The 23,165-nt window shown below is 36.3% G+C and overlaps 4 protein-coding genes across 15 annotated transcripts; 2 read left to right on the forward strand and 2 right to left on the reverse strand.

Annotated features, from left to right (window-relative positions):
• Positions 1–52: 52 nt before the first annotated feature.
• LOC143347449 (transcription elongation factor SPT6) lies at positions 53–9,495 on the forward strand. 5 transcript variants are annotated; one of them, XM_076776604.1, is made up of 10 exons: positions 55–220; positions 329–413; positions 549–745; positions 820–936; positions 1,061–1,078; positions 1,162–4,610; positions 6,273–6,789; positions 6,873–7,113; positions 7,199–7,640; positions 8,169–9,495. In XM_076776604.1, the coding sequence occupies exons 1-10, from the start codon at positions 182–184 to the stop codon at positions 8,365–8,367; spliced, it is 5,304 nt and encodes a 1,767-aa protein (XP_076632719.1). In that variant the 5' UTR covers positions 55–181; the 3' UTR covers positions 8,368–9,495. The 5 variants fall into 5 exon arrangements, 2 of the variants coding, with proteins under 2 accessions (XP_076632719.1, XP_076632720.1); XR_013080604.1 differs by lacking the exons at positions 6,873–7,113; positions 7,199–7,640; positions 8,169–9,495 and adding exons at positions 5,213–5,474; positions 5,555–5,676 and having other exon boundaries at positions 53–220; positions 6,273–6,409; XR_013080603.1 differs by lacking the exons at positions 6,873–7,113; positions 7,199–7,640; positions 8,169–9,495 and adding exons at positions 5,213–5,474; positions 5,555–5,685 and having other exon boundaries at positions 53–220; positions 6,273–6,401.
• Positions 9,496–9,589: 94 nt separating this feature from the next.
• On the reverse strand, positions 9,590–14,572 carry LOC143347451 (uncharacterized). Of its 2 annotated transcripts, XR_013080607.1 has the most exons (10): positions 13,691–14,572; positions 13,028–13,620; positions 12,755–12,867; positions 11,170–12,684; positions 10,868–11,037; positions 10,620–10,793; positions 10,490–10,558; positions 10,349–10,428; positions 9,860–10,028; positions 9,590–9,697 (listed from the first exon to the last, which is right to left on the reverse strand). XR_013080607.1 is itself a non-coding variant. In XM_076776610.1 (9 exons), exons 1-9 carry the CDS (start codon positions 13,706–13,708, stop codon positions 9,920–9,922), a joined length of 2,841 nt encoding a protein of 946 aa, XP_076632725.1. In that variant the 5' UTR covers positions 13,709–14,572; the 3' UTR covers positions 9,711–9,919. The 2 variants fall into 2 exon arrangements, 1 of the variants encoding a protein (XP_076632725.1); XM_076776610.1 differs by lacking the exon at positions 9,590–9,697 and having other exon boundaries at positions 9,711–10,028.
• Positions 14,573–14,703: 131 nt separating this feature from the next.
• Positions 14,704–18,456, reverse strand: LOC143347455 (uncharacterized). 4 transcript variants are annotated; one of them, XM_076776624.1, is made up of 7 exons: positions 18,340–18,456; positions 17,748–17,941; positions 17,477–17,672; positions 17,171–17,268; positions 16,892–17,028; positions 16,465–16,815; positions 14,704–16,110 (listed from the first exon to the last, which is right to left on the reverse strand). In XM_076776624.1, the coding sequence occupies exons 2-7, from the start codon at positions 17,793–17,795 to the stop codon at positions 15,795–15,797; spliced, it is 1,146 nt and encodes a 381-aa protein (XP_076632739.1). In that variant the 5' UTR covers positions 17,796–17,941; positions 18,340–18,456; the 3' UTR covers positions 14,704–15,794. The 4 variants fall into 4 exon arrangements, with proteins under 4 accessions (XP_076632739.1, XP_076632738.1, XP_076632741.1 ...); XM_076776623.1 differs by having other exon boundaries at positions 18,332–18,453; XM_076776626.1 differs by lacking the exon at positions 18,340–18,456 and adding an exon at positions 18,144–18,230.
• LOC143347452 (uncharacterized) lies at positions 18,325–23,067 on the forward strand. 4 transcript variants are annotated; one of them, XM_076776611.1, is made up of 11 exons: positions 18,325–19,183; positions 19,564–19,761; positions 19,863–20,159; positions 20,290–21,069; positions 21,144–21,378; positions 21,459–21,676; positions 21,748–21,999; positions 22,188–22,336; positions 22,412–22,529; positions 22,612–22,787; positions 22,853–23,067. In XM_076776611.1, exons 2-11 carry the CDS (start codon positions 19,663–19,665, stop codon positions 22,956–22,958), a joined length of 2,430 nt encoding a protein of 809 aa, XP_076632726.1. In that variant the 5' UTR covers positions 18,325–19,183; positions 19,564–19,662; the 3' UTR covers positions 22,959–23,067. The 4 variants fall into 4 exon arrangements, with proteins under 4 accessions (XP_076632726.1, XP_076632727.1, XP_076632728.1 ...); XM_076776612.1 differs by having other exon boundaries at positions 18,325–19,052; XM_076776613.1 differs by having other exon boundaries at positions 18,325–18,801.
• The last annotated feature ends 98 nt before the right edge of the window (positions 23,068–23,165 follow it).

Here is a 23,165-nt window from a genome sequence, read left to right on the forward strand (position 1 = left end):
GAAACGTCAGGGTTTGATAATCCCTCTATCGGTGCGGACACTTGGTACACACATACACATGCATACATACAGCTGGAACAAGTGTTAATGTGGAGTGCTCGACCTGGCACGACCCCGAACTTTTATGTTATTCTGTACGGCGTAAATTCGACGTTTCCGAGGAAAATTAGTCAACGAAAAAATGGCTGATTTCCTAGATTCGGAAGCGGAGGAAAGCGAGGTATTTATATCGTAGAATTTAAAATCGCATCTATGCTATTTCTTTCTACTGTTTCTCGCCTAGTCAATAACTTATGTCACTGATCGATGTATTGCCGTTATATTTTAGGAAGAAGAGGAGTTAAACGATAATGAAAAAAAGAAACTGAAAAAGTTAAAAGCTGTGGAGGAAAGCGAGGAGGAAGAGGAGGATGGTGAGGAAAAATTAAATACATTTTAATTTTGTGTTGTAATTACTCGTGGAAATTTTTTAACTTCGAAATATTGCAACTTGTTTGCATAGGAATTGTTGATCAATAAAAATGCATTTGTTTGTTGTTTGTTTACAGACGATGAAGACCGGTTGCGCGAAGAACTAAAAGATCTTATAGATGACAATCCTATAGAAGAAAGTGAAGGGGAAGATAGCGATGGCTCTGGTGGTTCTAAAAAACGTAAAAAGAGCGATGACGAGGATTTTGACGATCGTCTAGAAGATGAAGATTATGATCTAATAGAAGAAAATTTAGGTGTCAAAGTCGAGAGGGTATATAGTAGTTAATTTGTTTTTTAGAAGAATAACAAATTGTACAAACATAGTGACAAGAATCTTTACTTTAGAAACGTTTCAAACGCCTCCGCAGGATTCAAGATGAGGAATCTGAGGAGGAACAGGAGAAAGAGGTGGACGATGATAGAGATGCTATCGCGAATGAGCTTTTCGAAGGTTCTGGAGATGTAAGCCCCCTGTTTGATATATATAATTTAAAATTTAATTTTACTGTTTTCTGGTTTTCGTAGAATTTCTATTATTTTCTATAACACGCTTAATGTTTGTGATTGTTTTTGTACTCTATATCAGGAAAGAGAAATTAGTATGGTACGTATGGTGGTTGTGGACGAAAAATCATTAAAATATTTCTTCAACTTTTCCCAATGTTTTCTATCTTTATTATTTATCAGGAAGACGAAAGGAGAAGCGAACGTAGCCACAGACCGGAAATGGAGACGTTCGATGAGGAGGGAAGCGAAGGGGAATACACGGACGCGGACGATTTTATCGTTGACGACGATGGTAGACCGATCGCTGAGAAACGTAAAAAGAAAAGGCCAATATTTTCCGACGCGGCCTTACAGGAAGCCCAAGACATTTTCGGCGTCGATTTCGATTACGATGAATTTGGTAAATACGGCGAAGAAGACTACGAGGAAGACGAGGAGGAAGACGAGGAGGACGAGTATATGGATGAAGAGGATGCTGAGAGGCCGAGAAGACCAAAGAAACAGTTGAAGAAGAAAACCACGAGAAAAAGTATATTTGAAATTTACGAGCCCAGCGAACTGAAGCGTGGTCATTTCACCGATATGGATATCGAAGTACGTAACACGGATATACCAGAGAGAATGCAGCTTCGAACGGTTCCTGTTACCCCAGTCTTAGAGGGTTCCGACGAGCTGGATCTCGAGGCAGAATGGATTTATAAACAAGCATTCTGCCGACCAACTATTTCAATTCAAGACGCTCATTTGAACGCGGAGGCCAAAGAAAGGGCTCGGAAAGGACCTCAGACGATCGGCAAAATTAAAAAGGCCTTAGACTTTATGCGAAACCAACATTTCGAGGTACCGTTTATATCGTTTTACAGAAAGGAGTACGTTCTACCGGAGTTAAACATCAACGATCTCTGGAAGGTGTACAAATTTGACGCGAAATGGTGTCAGCTTCGTCAGAGGAAAGAAAATTTGTTAAAATTGTTCGATAAAATGAGGAATTATCAGCTGGATGAAATTATGAAGAACCCGGACGCCCCTTTGCCGGATAGCGTGCGAGTAATCAAGGATGACGATATAGAACGACTTAAGAACGTGCAGACCAGCGAAGAATTGAACGACGTCTATCATCATTTTATGCTGTACTATAGTCACGAGATACCAGCGATGCAGGAGGCCGTGCGGCTCAAGGAAAAAGAACAGCGTCGGGAGGCTAAGATTCAGAAACGAAAGCAACAGATCGCGGAAGCCGAGGAGAACGGCGAGGATCCTCCGCCGGAAGAAGAGGTGGAAGTGGTGGAGGAAGAGGAACCGGACGAAACGTTGAAGCAAGCGATACGAACTGGTCCGTATTCTATCTGCAAGCGAGCGGGTCTCGACAGTCTTGCGAAGAAATTCGGTCTCACTCCGGAGCACTTTGCCGAAAATTTGCGCGACAATTATCAGCGCCATGAAGTAGATCAAGAGCCCACGGAACCTTTGACCCTCGCCAACGAATATTGCAGTCAGATACTCGGTACGCCGGAAGAAGTGGTGAAAGCTTCCCAGTTGATGGTAGCTATACAGTTAGCGCGTGAACCTTTGGTGAGAAAATGCGTGAGAGAAATGTACATGGAGAGGGCGAAGATATCGATCAAACCTACGAGAAAGGGAATCAAGGAGATAGACGAGAATCATCCGATTTACGGTATGAAATACCTGAAGGATAAACCCGTGCGCGATCTCGTTGGCGATCAATTCTTGAACCTGATCACGGCCGAGGAAGATAAATTGATCACGATCACGATGAGCGACAGCATCGAGGGGAACACCAGCAACAATTACGTCGACGAAATGAAGCAGCTCTACTATCGGGACGAGTTCAGCAAGAATGTCCAGGACTGGAACACCTTGAGAGTCGGAAGCGTCGAAATGGCGTTGACGCGTTTGGTTATACCGAGTCTGAAGAAAGAGCTGAGAACGAACCTTATCGCGGAGGCCAAGGAATGCGTGATGAAAGCTTGTTGCCGTAAGATGTACAATTGGATCAAAGTCGCTCCTTACACGTGCGAGTTCCCGGAAGAGGAAGACGAGGAATGGGATACCACCAAGGGGCTTCGCGTGATGGGCTTGGCTTACGTTCCCGATTACTCTCAGGCCGCGTTCACCTGTCTGATCGCTCCTGACGGGGAATGCACGGATTACTTGAGATTACCGCATCTAATGAAACGCAAGAACAGCTACCGCGAGGACGAGAAGACAATGAAGGAAGCCGATTTGTTGGCGTTGCGGAACTTCATAGCCACCAAGAAGCCGCACGTTGTGGCGATAAGCGGTGAATCTAGAGAGGCGATGATGATCGCGGCTGACATCAAAGAGTGCATCGCGAACCTCGTAGAGGAGGAGCAATTCCCATCCATACAAGTGGAGATTTGCGACAACGACCTTGCCAAGATCTACTCGAACAGTAACAAGGGCGTGTCCGAATTCCGTGATTACCCGGAATTACTGCGGCAAGCCATTTCGCTGGCCAGGAGAATGCAAGACCCGTTGGTGGAGTTTTCCCAGCTGTGCACCGCGGACGAAGAGATCCTGTGCCTCAAGTACCACAGCTTACAGGATCATCTACCGAAGGACGAGCTCCTCGAGAACTTGTATTTAGAGTTTGTAAATCGCGTGAACGAAGTCGGCGTCGATGTTAACAAGGCGGTGCAGCAGGCCTATTGTGGGAATTTGGTGCAATTCGTATGCGGTTTGGGCCCTCGAAAGGGCCAGGCCCTGATCAAGATGCTGAAACAAACGAATCAGAGGTTAGAGAACAGGACGCAGCTGGTGACTGCCTGCCATATGGGGCCCAAGGTCTTCATCAATTGCGCGGGCTTTATTAAGATAGATACCAACAGTCTGGGTGACAGTACCGAGGCGTACGTGGAAGTGTTGGACGGGTCTAGGGTGCATCCGGAGACGTACGAATGGGCTAGGAAAATGGCCGTGGATGCGTTGGAGTACGACGACGAAGACGCAAATCCCGCCGGTGCTCTCGAGGAGATCCTAGAGTCGCCCGAAAGGCTGAAGGATCTGGATTTGGACGCGTTCGCGGAGGAGCTCGAAAGACAGGGTTTCGGGAATAAGTGCGTCACGTTGTACGATATCAGGGCAGAATTGAACAGCAGATACAAAGATTTACGAGTACCGTATCAATCGCTCAGCGCGGAAAGGTTGTTTGATATTCTAACGAAGGAAACGCCGGAGACATTTTACGTGGGCAAATTGGTGTTGGCGACGGTGGTGGGGATCAGCCATAGAAAACCTCAAGGCGATCAGTTGGATCAAGCGAACCCGGTGAGAAACGACGAAACCGGTCTGTGGCAGTGTCCATTTTGTTTGAAAAACGACTTTCCCGAGCTCTCCGAAGTATGGAATCATTTCGACGCTGGAGCTTGTCCAGGAAAAGCTACCGGCGTCCGATTGAGATTAGACAACGGAATATCGGGTTACATCCACATAAAGAATTTATCCGACAGACACGTCGCGAATCCCGAAGAGAGGGTGAGCATCGGGCAAATAATACATTGTCGAATAATTAAAATCGAGGTGGAACGATTCAGCGTCGAATGCACGAGCAAGAGCAGCGACCTCGCGGACAAGAATCACGAATGGAGGTGCGTTTTTTAAAATATCATTTTCGATAATTACGCGCCATACCGACAACGATGTCGATCTCAATGGATTTGTAGCAATCCTCTCTAAGGTCGTTGAAATCGGCGAGATCGTCAGTATGGTACATAATTATCTTCCTTTTTATCTGTTTATTTAAAGGGGAGTTCCCCGAATGATCCGTCGATATTTGAATGAATTTTTGCATAAAATCGTGCTTCTGAGTTAATACGTAGGGAAACTTAGCTTCTTTTGTATGTGCCTTTATTTTTTTCGGTTTTCGTGTTATATCGGCTTCAAATCGTATCTAGTATCTTTTGTACGCTAAACAAAGAATGCTGTCACGTTGTTAATTCACTCGCTCTACTATGATTATCAGCCCCTTCGTATGGTTTTAAATGCAGACGTTTAATAGTTCAGAACAGTGTTTTACAAACTGTAGTCCGGAGGTCCGACAGTATCTAGTATCTAATTATGTATTATTTTAAGCGAGCGTTCGAATTCTGTTGGATGACTTTTCTACAAGTCTCTTTTATTTTAAATATGTTTTAAAGACTGTAGTTTTATTTACATGTATGTTATTTACATATTTTTTTACATTATTCAGGTGCATTATAAGCTGTGCATATGCTAGAATAGTACCTAAAAGAACATTTAAAACAAATCTAATATCACGTTCAAGTATATGCTTAAATTGTGAATATTGCGAAGCATACATTTAATAAATATAAATCGATAACATGTTTAGAAATAATGTGAACATATGTCAGAGAATTAAATGGGACAGTTTTGGAACTTTCAACGTCGTATGCAAGCTATGAAAACTAATAGCATAACATCAAGATATCAATTTATAATAACATGATAAGGTAACATCAGTGATTCATATTTTTTAAATAATAATTTAAATCCTAGAAGCATATTAACAGACCTATCAATTTCATTACAGATATGCACGGTACGCTTCAAAATTATCAGCGGACAGGACACATTTTTTTAATGCAAATCAAGTAGCATTCTTACAAAAAAAAAAAAAAAAAAAAAAAAATGTTATAATGCTTCTTTCGTAAGGTATTCCTGGTGTGTTTCTATTTAAAATCTTACTACTATCATCCTAGCAAATGTACGATTATAAAGCGCATGATTAATGTGACTAATGTAAATCCTGACTTGCTCAGATATAACGCACCAAAACAGGATGAAAACTTGCACAGATCGCTCTATAAAACAAGAATAACCTTACGAGGAACAACAGAATTCTCCAAGACTTTTTTGGTTTCAATTCTAGCAAATTTTTTTGTTCTGATCCTGCGTAGCTCGCGATAGAACACACTTATCAACATTTTTTTTTGTTGGTTGGCTAGGATCTACCCGTGGTTTTCAGGATTTAGGATCATCGTAAAGGATCCGTTTCTCCTCTCCCGTGATGATTTTTTGCAAAAAATCTTCCTTACATTGCCCGATCGTCAAAGGCAGACATCCGTCTGATGGTCGATTTTTGTTATTTAGAGTGAGCTCGAGTGCTCCGCACAAGTTTCTCTTGAATTTACGTTGCATCGTTAATTTAAACTGTTAACTCCCGCGTAAAACAAAAAGCACAGAACTCTCTACTACGCCTAATAGATAAGAAGCGGTATAGTCGGTATTTGAAAAATCCTTGTTTGCAGACCGCAAAGAGATCCTTTTTACGACACGGAGGCAGAGCAGAAGGACTTAAAAGTCGAAGAAGACGCAAAGAAGGCCAAACAACGACAGACGTACGTTAAACGGGTGATCGTTCATCCGTCGTTTCACAATATCAGTTTCGCGGAGGCTGAGAAGTTGATGCAAACTATGAAACAAGGAGAGGCGATAGTTAGGCCAAGCAGCAAGGGCGCGGACCACTTGACAGTCACGTGGAAAGTAACCGACGATATTTACCAACACATCGACGTGAGAGAAGAAGGGAAGGAAAACGCGTTCTCTTTGGGACAGAGTCTATGGATCGGGAATGAGGAATTCGAGGATTTGGATGAAATTATAGCGAGACACGTGAATCCGATGGCCGCGTATGCCTCGGAACTGTTGGATTTCAAATATTATAAGCCAAACGTAGAAGGTATCAAAGATAAAGCGGAGGAAATATTGAAGGAACAAAAGAAAGAAAATCCTGGAGGGATTCCGTACATAATATCCGCCGCGAAGGTCTGTATCGATCTACCGTCTTTCATCTATCGATGAATTCCGTCACGGTTGAGACATTTAAGACAGGCTTTCGCGCGTTTCAGAATTATCCCGGAAAATTTCTTCTGTCTTATCTTCCACGAACTCGGTGCCGTCACGAGTACGTGACAGTGTCCCCGGAGGGATTTCGATTCAGAGGGCAAATGTTCGGCAGAGTGAACGATCTGTTCCGTTGGTTTAAAGAACACTTTCGGGATCCGGTGCCCGGACAGTCTACTCCCAGTACTCCGCGTGGCGCTATGACATCCAGAACGCCATACCATACAACGCCAGGAGCAGTGAGCGGTAAATGTTTCAGATTTATCAGATTCACGCACGTTAACTCTTGTGTTAATAGACGGGTACTAACGATCTGAACACGATATTGCAGGAATGAACCAAGAAGCGATACAAAGAGTGGCGCAAAATCTCCCTCATCACATGTTACACTCTTTGTCGCAAGTAGCAAATCAAACCCCACATCACTATCCACCGCACACTCCTGGAACTGCAAGTGCAGCCGGTTATGGCGGAGTACACACTTACCCGAATACACCGTACACGCCTTCTGGTCAAACACCTTTCATGACACCGTACCAAACACCCCACCATACTCCACACCATGGTCAACCAACTCCTAGGTACGGACAACAGACGCCCAATCACCAACAGGGTCCTTTCATTCATCCACCTCCTCCTTCGGTTACTTCTGGTCACCATAGATCCACTCCTTCGCACAGACCTACACCTCCTATGTCGACACCCGGTGATCCCATGGACTGGAAAAAAGCGGCAGAAGCCTGGGCGAGATTAAAAAGCGGTCCACGAGTATCGTAAGTATCTCTTTATCTAATAATATATTTAACCCCTTGATATACAGGGTGTTCGGCCACACCTGGGAAAAATTTTAATGGGGGATTCTAGAGGCCAAAATAAGACCAAAATCAAGAATGTCAATTTCTTGACTGAGAACTCGTTAAAAAGTTATTAACAATTAAATTTAAATATTTCAAATCGTTCTGGAAAAATTATTTTCAGTTGGGGGGGTCAATTATAATCATTTTTGGTGAATAGACATACCCCCGAAATCTTGCGCATTTTCGAGAAAAAAATTCAGTACGGTCGGAACTTTAAACATTAATAACTGTTTAATGAAGCCTCAATCAACAAATTGATCTTCTTGATTTTCGTCTTATTTTGGCCCCTAGAATCTCCCATTAAAATTTTTCCCAGGAGTGGCCGAACACCCTGTATACTAATCCATAAATTTGAATTTTGGAGTGTTACGAGCGATATAGTATACAATACAAAATGTGAGCTGACGATTTCAAACTATCCTTTTTCTTTAAATCTTTTATTAGCGGTTCGACCCCAAGATATGACGAGTCTAGGAAAACTCCACGGAATTACGAAGAAACTGTTGGAAGAACAACGCCACGAAACAGAACTTCGGTTCGAACTCCGTCTTACAAATCTCCTCGAGGCACACCACACACCAATTCTAGTCCTCGGAGTATGTCTCTTAGCGGAGACGGTACTCCTCTATACGATGAAAGCTAACGGATTCGTTTGTGCATAATAGGTCGTACTTTCTGATTATATCATTACGTAAAATTAACGTATTGGTATACTAATATAAGAAAGAATCGGGAATCGCATTGCAATAAAAATGCTCTTAACGCTTTGATGGCCGCTGTCGCGTGTACGTGATTTTACTGTTTCAGTCATCATTTAACTTATGGTTGTTCGGGTTCAAGTTTAATCTCGTCTACCCGCGACGTTATGTCTATATTTATAATTCCTTATAATAATATTCGTAGCATCTTCGTGTGCTCGCTTTAGTCTACGTCAGTATAGAAAGCTGTCTCAAAGCTGCTGTACAAAAGCAGCTGACAATTAATTGAGCTAAATTCAAACAAGTCAACCGGTAATTTTAATTTTCATAAATTCATAATTCAGAAATAATTTGTAATGAAAGTTTCTGCGGATAAAAAAATATACGAAGGTAAAATGGTATTTGTATGTTTACTCGATGATAAAACTATGTAGAGCTGATATTTGAGTATTTATAAAATGTTGAATTTAAAAACTTCATGTTGAAAAATGGTTAGGAAGCTTTCATCGGATTGAGTCTATCGCAAAAAATAGTTTGCGGCAGGCAACAATCATCGTTTGAAATGTGTGACCATCAAAGTATTAAGGATGAGCATTAGTCGTCTTGTATAAAAAAGAATTGCCGAGTTCACATATAAAGTCATTATATTGCAACGCGTTGATCTACCGATAATCTTCCAATCTCTTAAGCGTTTCTATAATTAGATAACCAATATTGGAGGCATACTTCACATATACACGTACATATGTATATATAACATCACGGCGGACTCGATTCTCTCTCTCTAAAGAAAAAGAAAAAGAAAAAAGAAAAAAAATACATGTACATCATGTACGATTTAAAAAATCGTAAAACATGATACTTACTTATATTTTTATTTTCCACCGTACAAATGCATACTAATTTATGCATCCTTAATGTATGTACAACATTTTCACCCAATTTTAATTTTTATCAATACTAAGTTATTGTATATTTCTTATGTTACTGACTTAGAAATGGAATGTATTTCTTACATACTTTATACAATTGTTAAATTATATTATTAAATAATAAAACAATCTACAAAGCTGTTTTATCTTGTGATTTTATAATTGTTCCACGATAAACTTATCTTTTATTTCATTTTTATTACAAAAACTGAAGAACACATTTTTGTAGAAAAAGTTGAATTTGGAGTGCAAAGCCTATGCATACAAACGCCATTATTATAGGAAGAGTACCCCCAAATATAAATCGAAAAGTCCTTTACCTTTTACGACACGCTCGGTCTTGCTATAAAAATTAATCTGACTGTTTGAACGGCATTTTTGTATTTGTTATAATAAGTATTAAATATAGGTAAAAATACACTATATCTTTTTATTTAAAAATATCTTATATATTTTATTTAAAATTATCTTTTATTTAAAAATATAATAAAATTGTGTACTCTACCTTAGTTATAATGTTAAAATAACATATACATGAATTAAAATCAACTAGCGATATGCTACTTTATATACGAGAATCTTCGTCAGTGGATAATACTCTATCAATTGTCGAAATATCATTATAATAAGCATATACTATATTGGAATTGCCAACCGAAGATTGTTGGTGAAACCTGAATAAATATAGTGTATTAACAGCACCGATCACGATACTAAGAAATAGCGCTCAAGGGATCAGGAACTTATATTGATATTTTACCGTTATTTTTAGGTTATACCTTCATAATCATTATAAATATCGATATATTTAAAAAATAATATCGATATTTATTCAAGCAATGCTTACTTCATGCTTCACAGAAAATATTGTAACATCGTTTTAGATGCCAGCCTTTACACCAGCATAGATATGGAATTAAGTGTATCTTAAATTTGGCGCGAGCGTCCCTTGAACACTAGTGACAACTACTGTAATAACATTTTCAAAAATTACGTTTGTTTAGTTCTGGCATGCGAGGACTTCATTGATCTCAATGTCGGTTTCGCTCCTCCAGTGTTCGAGCAATGTTTATACTATAAAATTAACGTAATTGTATATTCGGTAATTTAGTAAAATAAGTGATCAATCACTTACTAAATTTTCTGAATTTTCCGATCGATTGAAATTCGGTGACCCCCGTTGTTTCGCGTTTATTTTTTGCCTCTGCCAATGCAAATAAAAATATTATCAAGATAGTAATAAATATACAAAAAAAAAACATTACCTTCTGCACAGGAACGCTTGAACAATCGCTAGAGATGCTCGAGTCTGATATCTGCTGATCGATTTGCCTTTTCTTTGCTTTCTGTAATTTTTCGAGATTATTGCTTTCGAACTCCTCTGAATTATTTCTAATTTTGGTATCATTTGATTTTTCTGGAGAACTTGTGATATTATTCTGTAAGGTAAAACGTAGTATATTAAACATGATAAATTGAAAATTATATTAACTTCAGTGGTCATAGCAAGCACCTTTAATTCATTTAAATTGTTACTGTTCCTACTGTCGTTATTCCTTTGTATCCTTTGTGGCTTTACAGTTTTACTTTTACTGGGACTTTCATACAAATCATTCATCAAAGAAACTCGCGAATTATTGGGACAGTGTATTGAACTATTCTCTTTTTCGCGAACGCGTTCTCCTGGAAGAAGACAAACATAATAATTTGCACGAACTGCGAACTAATCACGTAAAATATGTAATTATAATATATGAACTAGGGATCATGGATTTAAATATGTGTACAGTTTAGTAATAATTTTCAATATCTTACCAGTCCAATTGTTTAATGGAGGTGTAATTTTTCTATTTTTAGAACGTATACCAACATTCATTATGTCAATTAAATTTACAGTAGGCACTGAACTAATTACATTAGATTTTGAATGATTTTTAGCCTGTTCATGAGATGCACAATTTGGACACTGATAATTCGTAGTTTCACATTTCTGAATGGCTTTTCTATTAGAGCTTTTCTCCACCGTATCGTTTTTACTTTTTGCATATTCATTACCAATACATTCACTATTTTCTACGATATTAAATGTGAATGCTGAATTTTTCTGCCTGAAATGTTCCTGCACTTCATACACATTATTGTCCACTATGGGAGTAGTACTTGTACTGTTCGATTGCTTTCCAATTGTATCAGACTTTGAGCGCCTATTAACGTTACTCTTAACGTTTCGATTAATATAATTATTGTGACTTGAATATTTATTTTCTCTGATGTCTTCTACAATACTGACGCTAGAATCATCATGATTTACCCTACTAATTTGTGTATTTTTCCGTGTACCAGTAGTTTTAACTTCAGATTTACTTATAATTTGTTCTTTTTCCTCTTTATTTGATTTATGATGCGAAACACATCTCCTTCCTTTACGTTTAGGAGATTGTATCGACAGTTTCTTATGCTGCAATAATTGTTCTACTGATATCTTACGAACTCCAGCATATATTTCACTCTCGCTATCAGAATCGTTGGTAACTTTCGTTTTATTTGCATCGATGATTGTTTTGTTCTTTTGTAATAAATCATTACATTTCGTAAGTTTGTTATCCGTATTTATCGACTTATTTTTAACAATCTCGGTAATATTCTGCAAAGGAATAACTTCAGACGAGCAACATTCTTTCGAACTGTGACTCCTTTCGTTACTATCTGCTTGCACCGTGAATTCATTTCGTTCCGTTGAATTCGTCATATTGGGCTCATTACCTCCAACTGATCCATATAATATAATATAATGTAACCGGTCAAGTATTTGACCAATTGTATGCAGACAATCGTTAGGACTATTCTTATTTGCTAAAGTATCTATAATAAGATTCAACTTTTCCTTTATATTACAAATTTCATTATCAGAATATAAACAATTTGCAGTCGCATTTTCTTGTTGCTGACTATTCTTTTTATTATCACGCGACCACGAAACAGGACTCGTGCCCGATATAGATGTCTGAGTAAACGAATTACTTAAAGTATGTACGTGTGAACTATGATTTTGCTTCTCTGTTTGCATCTGCAAGACATTCGAATTATTCGGAGGAGATGTATTGAATTCTTTGAATGACTTTGAAACTGTATTTTCCGGACTGTTTGGAGCTACAAACGTGATGTCTGTTATTTCATTATTTAAATCATCGTCACTGTCCGTGACGGAAGTAGGCCAGCGAAAAGTTATTTTACATCCTTGACTTATAAATGTTCTCCAGATATCACAAACATTTAGCCAGTCATTGGGAAATCCATAAAAAAATTTATTTCTAACATAATCTGGCAAATCTATAAAATAATTCAATACTGTTAAATGCACAATATGTAATCAATAACTAATATAACGCAAACTATTTACCACAATCTTTGTCAACCAAATCTCCCTCTAAACGGTATAAATGTTGACAAACAGATTCAACAATATTATTTGTTAATCGTCTCGCGATAGGCTTGCTACGAGCATATATTCCACTAAAACAATAAACTAAAATTAAAACCAAAATATATGTATAACTATTTAAAAAGCACTCCTCCGAACAAAATCAAATATTCCCTGCCTAAAATCTTTTTTACTTTACTACATTCAATTTTGCATTACCCTTGAATGATATACCACTTAAAATGAACTTACCGATGTATTGTTCCTTTAATAATTAATTTATCTTGGTTGTTTAACATGACCCTCCATTCTGAAAACACCTTGAGTTTTTTGGTTTTATTTGTACCAGAACTGGTTTGCAAGGAACTATTTTTAGCTTTTTTAGAACAATCTTTGTCAATATCGGTCTCTGTCATTGATTGTATTCTGACATCATTACACCATGATGTATTGTTTGATGTTTGAACAGTACTAGGTACATTAGAGGTAAGAGGTGGTGGCATTAAAGAATAATCATCCTGAGAATCGTTTGTCATGCTCATTCTTTTTACGCTAGACGTAGCAATTGGTTTGTAACTGTTTGTGTGAAGTTCTTTCAAGACCATATTTCTTAAATTTTTGGACGAGGAAACAACCTCACTGCCGATTTTGGAGGTTTGTAAAAAATTAGAATGACTGCTAGACTCAAATGTATCCATATTGATATTAGAAATACTACTAGGTGTCATAGGTAACTGATACGTTTCATTTTTTTCCTCCTTATTTATCTGTTTCATCATATTGAGTTTCAAAGCTCGCTCCAATCTCTTACACCGTTCATCATTTTGAAAATCAATAAATTTTACCTGTACAGACATGTAGATGAATTTAAGCGATGGTTACAAATATTCTTTAGCACAATATTATTTATGTTACCTCTGTCATAGGTTTCATTTAAAAACTTCAACAAAAATCGTTAAAATTTAAATAACAAGCTTTATTGTATCGTTTGAGGTCAAAAGTTGCGTCGTACTTGTGGCGACACCTTTCGCACTAGCCAGCAGAGGGATGCCCTGTACCAGCCTATACCTCTCTCACAAATTCTCGACAGTCGAGACTTGACTGACCACACATTTCTACACAGGGTATTCGGCAATCCCTAGGAAAAATTTACCGCGCTACGGAAAAGTTGTTTAGTACTTTTTGGTAGGTACCCATGAGCTCTACTTCGCCCCAAAATTTCATTGAAATATATTCACTATTATAGGAGGTATGGTCGTTTAAAAATTGGACCTCTTTCATGGAATTTTTCTCAGTTTACTGGGTTAAGAAACAATTTTTCGAATATTTTTAGAATTTCTACATATGCTCCCGTAAAATACGCGTTGTTTACATTTTGAAACATTAAAATCCTTCAATCCGTTCAGAAGTTATGACGTTTTAAAGATACGCACGAAGTTTTAGGGTAGCATTTCTGGCGTCACATTAGATTTTCGGTAAGGAATTTTTTTCTCGAAAGTGCGTAGGAATTCGGGGGTATGTCTATTCACCAAAAATGATTGTAATTGACCCCTGCAACTAAAAATAATTTTTCCAGAATGATATGAAAGTTTTTAATTTCACCGAAAATTGGTATTCTTGATTTTCGTCTTATTTTGGCTTCTAGAATATCCCATTAAAATTTTTCCCAGAGGTGGTCGAACACCCTGTATATCTATATACACTCCTTGAGCTACCATTGATTGCCCCGGCGGCTAAGTCAAGAATGAGTAATTGGTACTTGCAATCCTTTTGAGCAAGGTAACAACAGCCAATAATATTTAAGAATTTCCCACTTTTGAACCACATCACCAATCACATTCAAATTCAATCTTCAATTGACTTCTTCTCAACCAATGACCAGTTAGATCGGAGTCAAATTAGGGTTAGGATAAAAAACAACTACCGAATTTTGACTTCTATCGTAGTTTGATATTTTTGCAAGTTTATCTATTACTCTGTGTATTGCTATGTATATTCACTATGGATGAACTATCCGTTCGTTTCATCAGAAGTAGATAAAGGCTTTACTTTTTTCACTGTTCACTCTCAATGCTCACTTCGGATAGAATGAAAATGAAAGCGACGTTTATACTTTTCTTTAAAATGTAAATTTTGTTTAAGACGGTCATGTAATGAAAAATAAACTCGACAAACAATTCAAACTTATCGATTTAAATAAAAAGAATAATATTATATTGCCATTTAATATTCCATTAATTTAAAGATATAATTTTCTTTTACACGTGATCATACTATTAATCAAATTATATTAACACGACAAATGTCTATGTATCTAATGTAAATAATTGTTAATTTTTTAATATAACATCAGTTGCAACATCGACGACAGCTATATCGTTCAAAGATATACTGATTCTCTTTTCAATAAAACTGCATAAAAACTATTACAAATTATAATTATTCGATACTCTAAAATAAAAATTTATTACACGCACACTCAATACTGAAATATTGCACGCATATTAAGCTTAAGCTTTGGTCACTTTAAGCCTCAGAAACTAACATCATATAAATATTGGTCGTATCTTTTGTATTATCATCATCATCATTAATATTATTATTATTATTTACTTTTTCTTAAGAAAAAAATATGTTATCATTCCTTCCAGTAAAAATGGAACAATCACATATTTTTCGATTTAATTTATGGTAGCACAAGTAATCGTATTCGCTAATTATCACTGATCCATAAAGCGCATGTACTACTTTTATATTGGTATCCTATAATGAGTAAAATTGGACTAGATTTTCACATTGAAGATTGTATAATCTCAATTTTATGTTGTCACTATTCTATTGCAAGCTATATCCACGTAATCGACATTAATTATTTTGTTTGAAGCGGGTACAAGAAAAAGTAGATTATTCTCTTCTTAACAAATATACCGCTATTGAAAAGTTCCTTACATTCGTCTGTATTTAGGTAGAGGACCAAACGTCTGCTACGCATCTAATATGTTGGCAGACTGTTTCCATTTTATGATTTACTACCCGCGGAGTTGTCAGCTTCTCTCGATCCCTCTGCAGAGCCTACAAACTCTTTTTGATGATCTTTGGAATTTCTATCCTTATAATCTCGTCGATGAGGATGGTGATCGGTATCTCTACGATCTTTCTGTGACATTTGACCCCTATTATATTTTCGGTATCTTTCGTCGCGAGAATACTTACGATATTGTGACCAATTAAATGGCGATTCAAAATTTTGAATGCTACCATTTTGAAGTTGCGGTAATATGGTAGAATCTATTTCCGATTGAAGATCTTGTCTATCATGTCGATTTCTTCCATTTCTGCATCAATCAGTATTGTAAATATAGTACAAAAATACACGGAATAGTAGTATTAAGAGAGCAGTCTGTTACTTCAGGTAAAAAATTGCAATAGAAGAGTCATTGAGAAAATGAACAATCCAACAAGTTAAACCATGAAATAAATTTTATTTAATATTTGGTCATTTGCCATTAATTTGCTACCTCCAATTAGTATTCGATTCTACATCCTGAAATATTGATTATTTTTCAAGTTTCATAACAATTTTTTCAAGATAATAATTTTCAAATTCGAATCTTTAAGGAAACAAAATAAACAACAATTTTTTGGTATGAAATTAACAGACTGCGCCTTTAAATTACTTTAAATGTTACCTAGGTACTCTGCGGTGCCAGTAGCTTTGGCTCTGTAACGGTGGAAATTTGTGAGGTGTTTGTTCTTGCGTGGCACTGGTAGGCGATCCACGAGTATGATGGCTGTTGTTACTGTCGCAAAATCGAACCTTTCTGTTAGCATTCGTTGTATTTGCTGATGCTGCTTTTAGTGTTGCAATTTCTTTCTTTTGATCCTCGTTTTGTTTGCGTAATCCGTTTACCATTGTTTCCGTGATTTCCAAAAACGTGACCAAATCTCCCGGGACAGGATCGAGTCTAGACCCAACTTGGATTCCTATATCCGTCATTGGCTGTTTATTCACTTTCTGTTCTTCAGCGGAATTTAGCTTTCTGGAACGAATAAAACTCCATTTATATACATATAGTTACAAGGTAAACATTTTTCATGTTCATCGCGATTACTAACATTTTTTGTTGTTCGATAATCTCAGAGAAATACTGGTTTTGCGTTTTTGCCTCTTGTAGTGATATTTTAATATCTTGTAAATCTTTCTCCAGAAGTTCTACCTGCAATGGTGCAATGTTTACGCATACTGGGCTACCCTGTGAAACAAAAATTATAATGTGCGCGATTTTAATATAATCTTAGAACACTTCAAGATCAGTTTTTACAATACCTAAAGCTTATTCGGATTCTAAAGATTAAGAAATATAATCTTAGAACATTCTGGAAGTACAAAAATACCTTTGGTTTGATGAACCCAGTTCCATTGTCTTCAGGAGAAGAAGGAGTGCTAGGTATTGTAGTAGATCCTTTTGAGAATACCAATTGAAACTGTAAATCTATTTTTAAGTGAAGAATATTAGAGTTGTATTTGCCTGTAAAAAGATTAACTCTTTGCGCTCGATTTTTTCACTAAAAGGAGCTATCAATTCAACAATTTCGCGATTTCGTCGTCAGAATCATTGCAGCAACCAAATTTGAACCAATTTCAAAGTATATTATTTTACGAGTGCAAAGAGTTAAATAATGTTATGCGATGTGAGCTACCTCTATTCTTTTGTCGCAATGATTCGACTTCCTGGTGCAAAGCAACCAAGGTTGCTTGATGCTGTTCTTGTAAAAATTTCATATTTTGCTCTAATTGAGCCACCCTATCCACATTCATACTTTGATGTCTGAGCATTTGATTCAATCCTTCGTTTCTTTCTGTTAATGCTACTATGTCCGATGGTGATTTCTTTCCCTGGAAAAATATTTACACGTTTTGTTGTTTAAAATGTTTATAAATTTGTTTAAACAAGATTTACGTTGTACTTACTTGAGGAAAAGGTACAGTTGGCAATTTAACCAACACTTTGGACGCCATTCTTGGAAGTTTTATGATTAATTTAGAAAGTAAAACATAAATATTTGTTACAGACAATGCCCGTTGAGGTAGACAACTTTTTTATAATACACGGACGAGTAAAACTAAGAAGCCTCTTCTCAAAAATTGATCATGCTTACGGGTACCTAAAAAATACGTTATAAAATTGATGATTTCATTAAATAATATAACAATTTCGAATATGACCGATCGCCGTGTATTACTATGCAATCTATCGTATCAGTGTTGTTCGAAAAATACAAATAACATTCAAGCGGCAAATACATTTAATCGAAATGATTTTCGCCTATTATTCGTTCATCTTGTGCATTTAACGTGTCCAAGAACCTAGCAATTGTGCAACGATACTAAGATCATCCCGCGCTGCAGCATCGTCGTTCGGCATATTCTAATGACATCGGAGAAACGCGAGCAACACAGATCGATTAAATACGCGACGATAAAAGGAATATAAAGGATCGTATAGCGGGTCGGATCGCCGCGAATATTCACACGAATTTTCTTCTATACATTACCGAATTACATTTGAACTGACAGTTGTTTTGCGAAACGAAAGCCAAAAATTCGACAGCGCACAAGGTATAGGGGAGCTCGGCGAACCGTGATTCTGCGCCTTTATTCTCTGACGTCACATCGCGCCAACGAAGGATTGGCTAACGCTCTGACAACAATGGCGGATGTCTACTTTCGCGATCAAACGCAACAGCAACTAAAACGATTTCACCGAACGCAAATAGATATTAAACGCAAGTTACACGGACGAGAACGATAGATGGTCAGGGCCTTGCGCAAAATTTCTTTAACATTTTAATCCAAAAGATGGAAACTGAGTTCATCGTGGTTGAGCTAGCTCAACAGTTTCAAAACTAAGCGCGCACAATGTATAGATCGTCAGGTGGACTACGTTCAGATACGCAGGACAAAACTCGTTCGCAAGACGACCTGTGTTTTCTATGTCCTTGCGCGCGGGAGTATTGATCCAATGGTATTTAACAAATGATAGCACACCATAGGCCGCGCCCATGCTTCTACCGATCCTATCTCTCAACATTTATTCATATTCGATTTCCGTAAAACCTTGTGGAATATCATTTTTTCCTGCACTTGTACGAAACTTTCAACTTTCTATACATTCGCGCCTTACTAACATTTAACTGAGTATTTTGACATTGAACAGACTTTCCTGCTTAATTTTTCATTGGAAATGTTAAGAAAGTGAAAAGACAAAGTTTCACGGTAACCATTTAATTGTTGGGTGTTTTGACAATATAAAATTCTTGTTCGTGGAATGTTAGAAAATTATAAATGTAATTTAAAAAGAGAACCGATTTTAATCGTTTAACTTTTGAGCTCGAGTATAATCAAGCGTAAGTGACGATATTATTCTAGATTCTAAATGGTTAAGTCAAAAAGAATGTCACGTACATAAAGTGGTCACATAAGGCAAAAAAAAAATTTTTAAATTAACATAGTTGATCTTCTTGTAAACATGTTGTATGAATACATGTATATGCTATCGAGAATTTACATATGAACGCGTATACATATAAACTTATGTATTATACATGAACTTAAAATTTCGATATGAACGATATGAGAATACTCTGAAGTATTTTTTTACATACGATTGAAATATCGAGTTTGAAGTGCCAATTTAACTCCTGTTCAAAACTGAGAAGAAAGTATTCTTTTAACTTTCTTCGCACCACCATCCGAAGAAAAATAGGCTCACGTCCGATTTTTTCAGAATTTACATGCCTTTTACTATATAATCTTCGGCGTACCAGCGTACGCAAAACAAAATTATTTAAATAATTCACCGAAATCGACATAACCACGAAAAAAAATGTCTTTTATAATAGAAAGCAGACAAACCAATGAAATAAATAATAAAGACAGAGAACATTTTCTTGCTTTCAAAATGAAAGATAATTATAGTTTTAAGGTATTCATATTTATTATTTATAACAACGTATGTAATGTATGTTATACTTGACACAAGTATTTTAACAAATTCTCATTAACATACAACATTGTTCCTTGCAGTATATACCCGAAAGTCATTTTAAACAGGTAGTAAAAAGTGTACAAAGACAAAGGCGCAAGGAGGACGAAGAGCGCATCTGGACTTCATTTGTTAAAGAACAGGAGTTAAATAGTCTAAAGTCTAACAAAAATGATATCCACTGGTCTATGGAAGATGTCAAAGATCTCTTTCAAGAAAATATGCAAGACATAGATACAGAACTTAAGAGACTTCGGGAGGATGCTCTTCCTGAATGTAATAAGAGGATTTGCAGTTGTAAATTTAATAACAAAAATGAAAAAACCACATACGTAGAGGTGTGTATTTTTAATTCTTTAGTACCATGAGGAAGTTTCGTGGACTGCTATGGTGGTCACTCAAATTTCTATTTTGATCTCTGAATCATATTAAGATAATATAAAATTCATATTATTTTGTAACTATTAGGCAAACAGCATAAGGGATAATTCAGAGAAGCAGAAGTTTCTAATAAAAGATAAGGACACAAACAACACTGATATTCAAATTCCAATTTTGCAAGGAAATGATGTTTCCAATTGTAAAGAAACTGAAGGGTCCAGAAGAGGTTTTAAATCAAAAGCTAAAATATCTCTATCAGATCCTGTGATAACACAGAAGAAGCATTACACAAATCAACTTCTTCAGACAACCAATCACTTTGAAAATAATTCTGATTCAGACTTAAGTAATAACAGAAGCGATATTGTTTGTGTACAACCAGATCCACTTATAATAGAAAAAATTTTATCAATGCAAAAGAAAGTGGCAGAGTTACTAAATGAAATTTCATTTAGATTATGCAAGATTCCTCTGCCAGATGGTGATAGAGATCTAAAAAGAAGGCAACAGCAAACTACGGAGTTTGCCATAAGATTTTCAAGAAATTATCTATATAATCTTAACAGGCTTCTTGTAAGCATTCAAAGACACGTTAGAGCTTTGTCTATCAACGTGAGGCTAAATCAATGTCAGAAAAATATTGCATTTCATCAGGACAAAATTAAACAAGAACTGATCGCCGCCTATCAATTATTAATACAAGCTTTGAACGCTTATTGCAAGCATATTCCTAATTCTACACTCGAAGGCCATCCGAAGAAACTACAAAATGTATTACAGATTGTTTGTGACCTAAGAGATATCTGCAACAAAGTTGAGATCTCCACCAACTATTTATGCGCGGGAGACGCAAATACGTTGCTAGTGGTAATACATGTTGAATAAAAATAATTCGACTAATTCATACACAATAGATTGTTTATACAATTTGTGTACTCTAGGAAAAGGAACTTCAGGATAAAATCGATGGTATTTTATCTAAATTGAAGTTGAGTTTAGGAGATAAATGTCAATCTACAAATCATAGGAATATTGAGTCTACGGTAACTCTCGCTCCAACGTCTTTACGCAATAAAAGATGCTCTTATAAGAAAAATCTATCCAGTCGTCTAAGCATGTACAGCGTGGATGTACCTAAAACTAATCAGAGAAGAAAGAACAATTTAAGAAGCAAAAGTATACGAAATTACTTAAAATTTTACAATATTAAGTTTACAATTTTAATCGTCTTAAAAATTTAAATGGATATTTTTCAGACTACTCTTGTCAGAAGGAAAAGAAGTATAATGTCGTAGAAACTAAAAATACACACAATCGACATTGTTTGGTACCTGAGTTGCTATACCCTAGTCCTGTAACACAGTCATCGTCTTCTAGGGACGTTGTTTGGATCGATGAGATGAAGAACGCGAACTGTCTGAAAGAAGACGATATTAGAACCATGATGGATGAAGTAATTGTAGATTCTGACAATGTAAGATATATCGATAATAAGCTTTCAATATATTAGAAACAGTTTAAATAAAAAATTATTTTGTAAAATAGAATAGTAATCTAGATAGTCGGACCAAACGCAGTAATACAATAAGAATGGTACAAGAGTCTAAAGTATTACAGAAAAAGCCATCTGTCGAGATATTGAAATCAAAGCATACAGATGACAAAGATATAAATATTAAAGAACAGCATTTTACAAATGATGACGATTTAATAAAAAAAGTAACAAGAATTACCAAAGGTCATTTATCTACTCTAGTTCCTGTAATAAGCGACCTAATGACTCTAGTATCGAAAAAGGTAATGTCAACGATAAAATAAACTTCCAAAAAATTACTAATTGATTGTTAACACTAGATTTACGGACATTGATTGCACGTATCTTTATTGAAATCCGTTATGTTGATGATTACGTTTAAATGCGGTCTTTTTTTAAATTGACGGGTTCCGTAAATCTGGTGTTAAGTATACTATAAATTTCACGATAGCAATACGAGCCAGAAGCGCAGCCTACATCGGAAGCTTCTATGGAAACGCTAATAGAGTTTTTACAAAAATATCAGTCTCCTAAAGATTCCGATACAAAAGCATCTTCGACGGATGATAGCTGTAAACGTTCGCATATCAAATTAAATGGGTAAATAAATCGTAGTAATAAAAGTACATATCAATTAGATAAAATAAGAACGAAATATTTTCTGTATCATGACAGCTTATCTGAAATTCAGAAATACGGCGAAAATGTACAACTGGTTTATGTGTCGTCTATGGATAAGGTGCCTAAATTGGTACACTGTGATGCTTCATGCCAAGCAGATAATCAGACTGCGGTAAGCTTAAATAAGGCAAGAAAATTAAAGCGCGCATCTTTCAATAAAGAGACTATAAATATTACTAAAACTATTTTTTTAGAGTATTAGTGACAGGAAAAATATAAATTTTGATACTAAAAATGAGATTGTACTTAATGTCTCAAAAGAAACTAAACTACAGTTTTTAGCATATAGACATGAATATAAAAAGATGTGCCAATCGAAGCCAATGTATTCTAGCAACACACAAAACAAACCGTGGGATATTGTGGCATGGTAAAGATATTAAATTATACCCATAAATTAATGATTTACAATATTTAAAAACTCTTTTAAAACAGGATATCCGACAAACTGGTAGAGGAGCTAATGATTGAAATAGCAAAAGAATTACAAATGCCCGACCTCATACAAAAAATGTTCGAGATGGAATTTCAAGAAGTTTAGGAGTAACGTTTGTTCGTGTCGAATTAAACTGTGAAATCACATTTGTAAAGCAAAAAATTTTCCAAATAATTTTATATTGCAAATATAAATTTTTTAAATAAACTATACCTTTATATGTCGGTGTTTAATTTATTGAAACTTACATTTTAATTTGAGTTTTGAAAATGAATATCATCGATAAAAAATTTGAGCAAAATTGTCTACCTA

The sequence above is a fragment of the Colletes latitarsis genome, chromosome 11, assembly GCF_051014445.1.
Source record: "Colletes latitarsis isolate SP2378_abdomen chromosome 11, iyColLati1, whole genome shotgun sequence".
Lineage (NCBI taxonomy): Eukaryota > Metazoa > Arthropoda > Insecta > Hymenoptera > Colletidae > Colletes > Colletes latitarsis.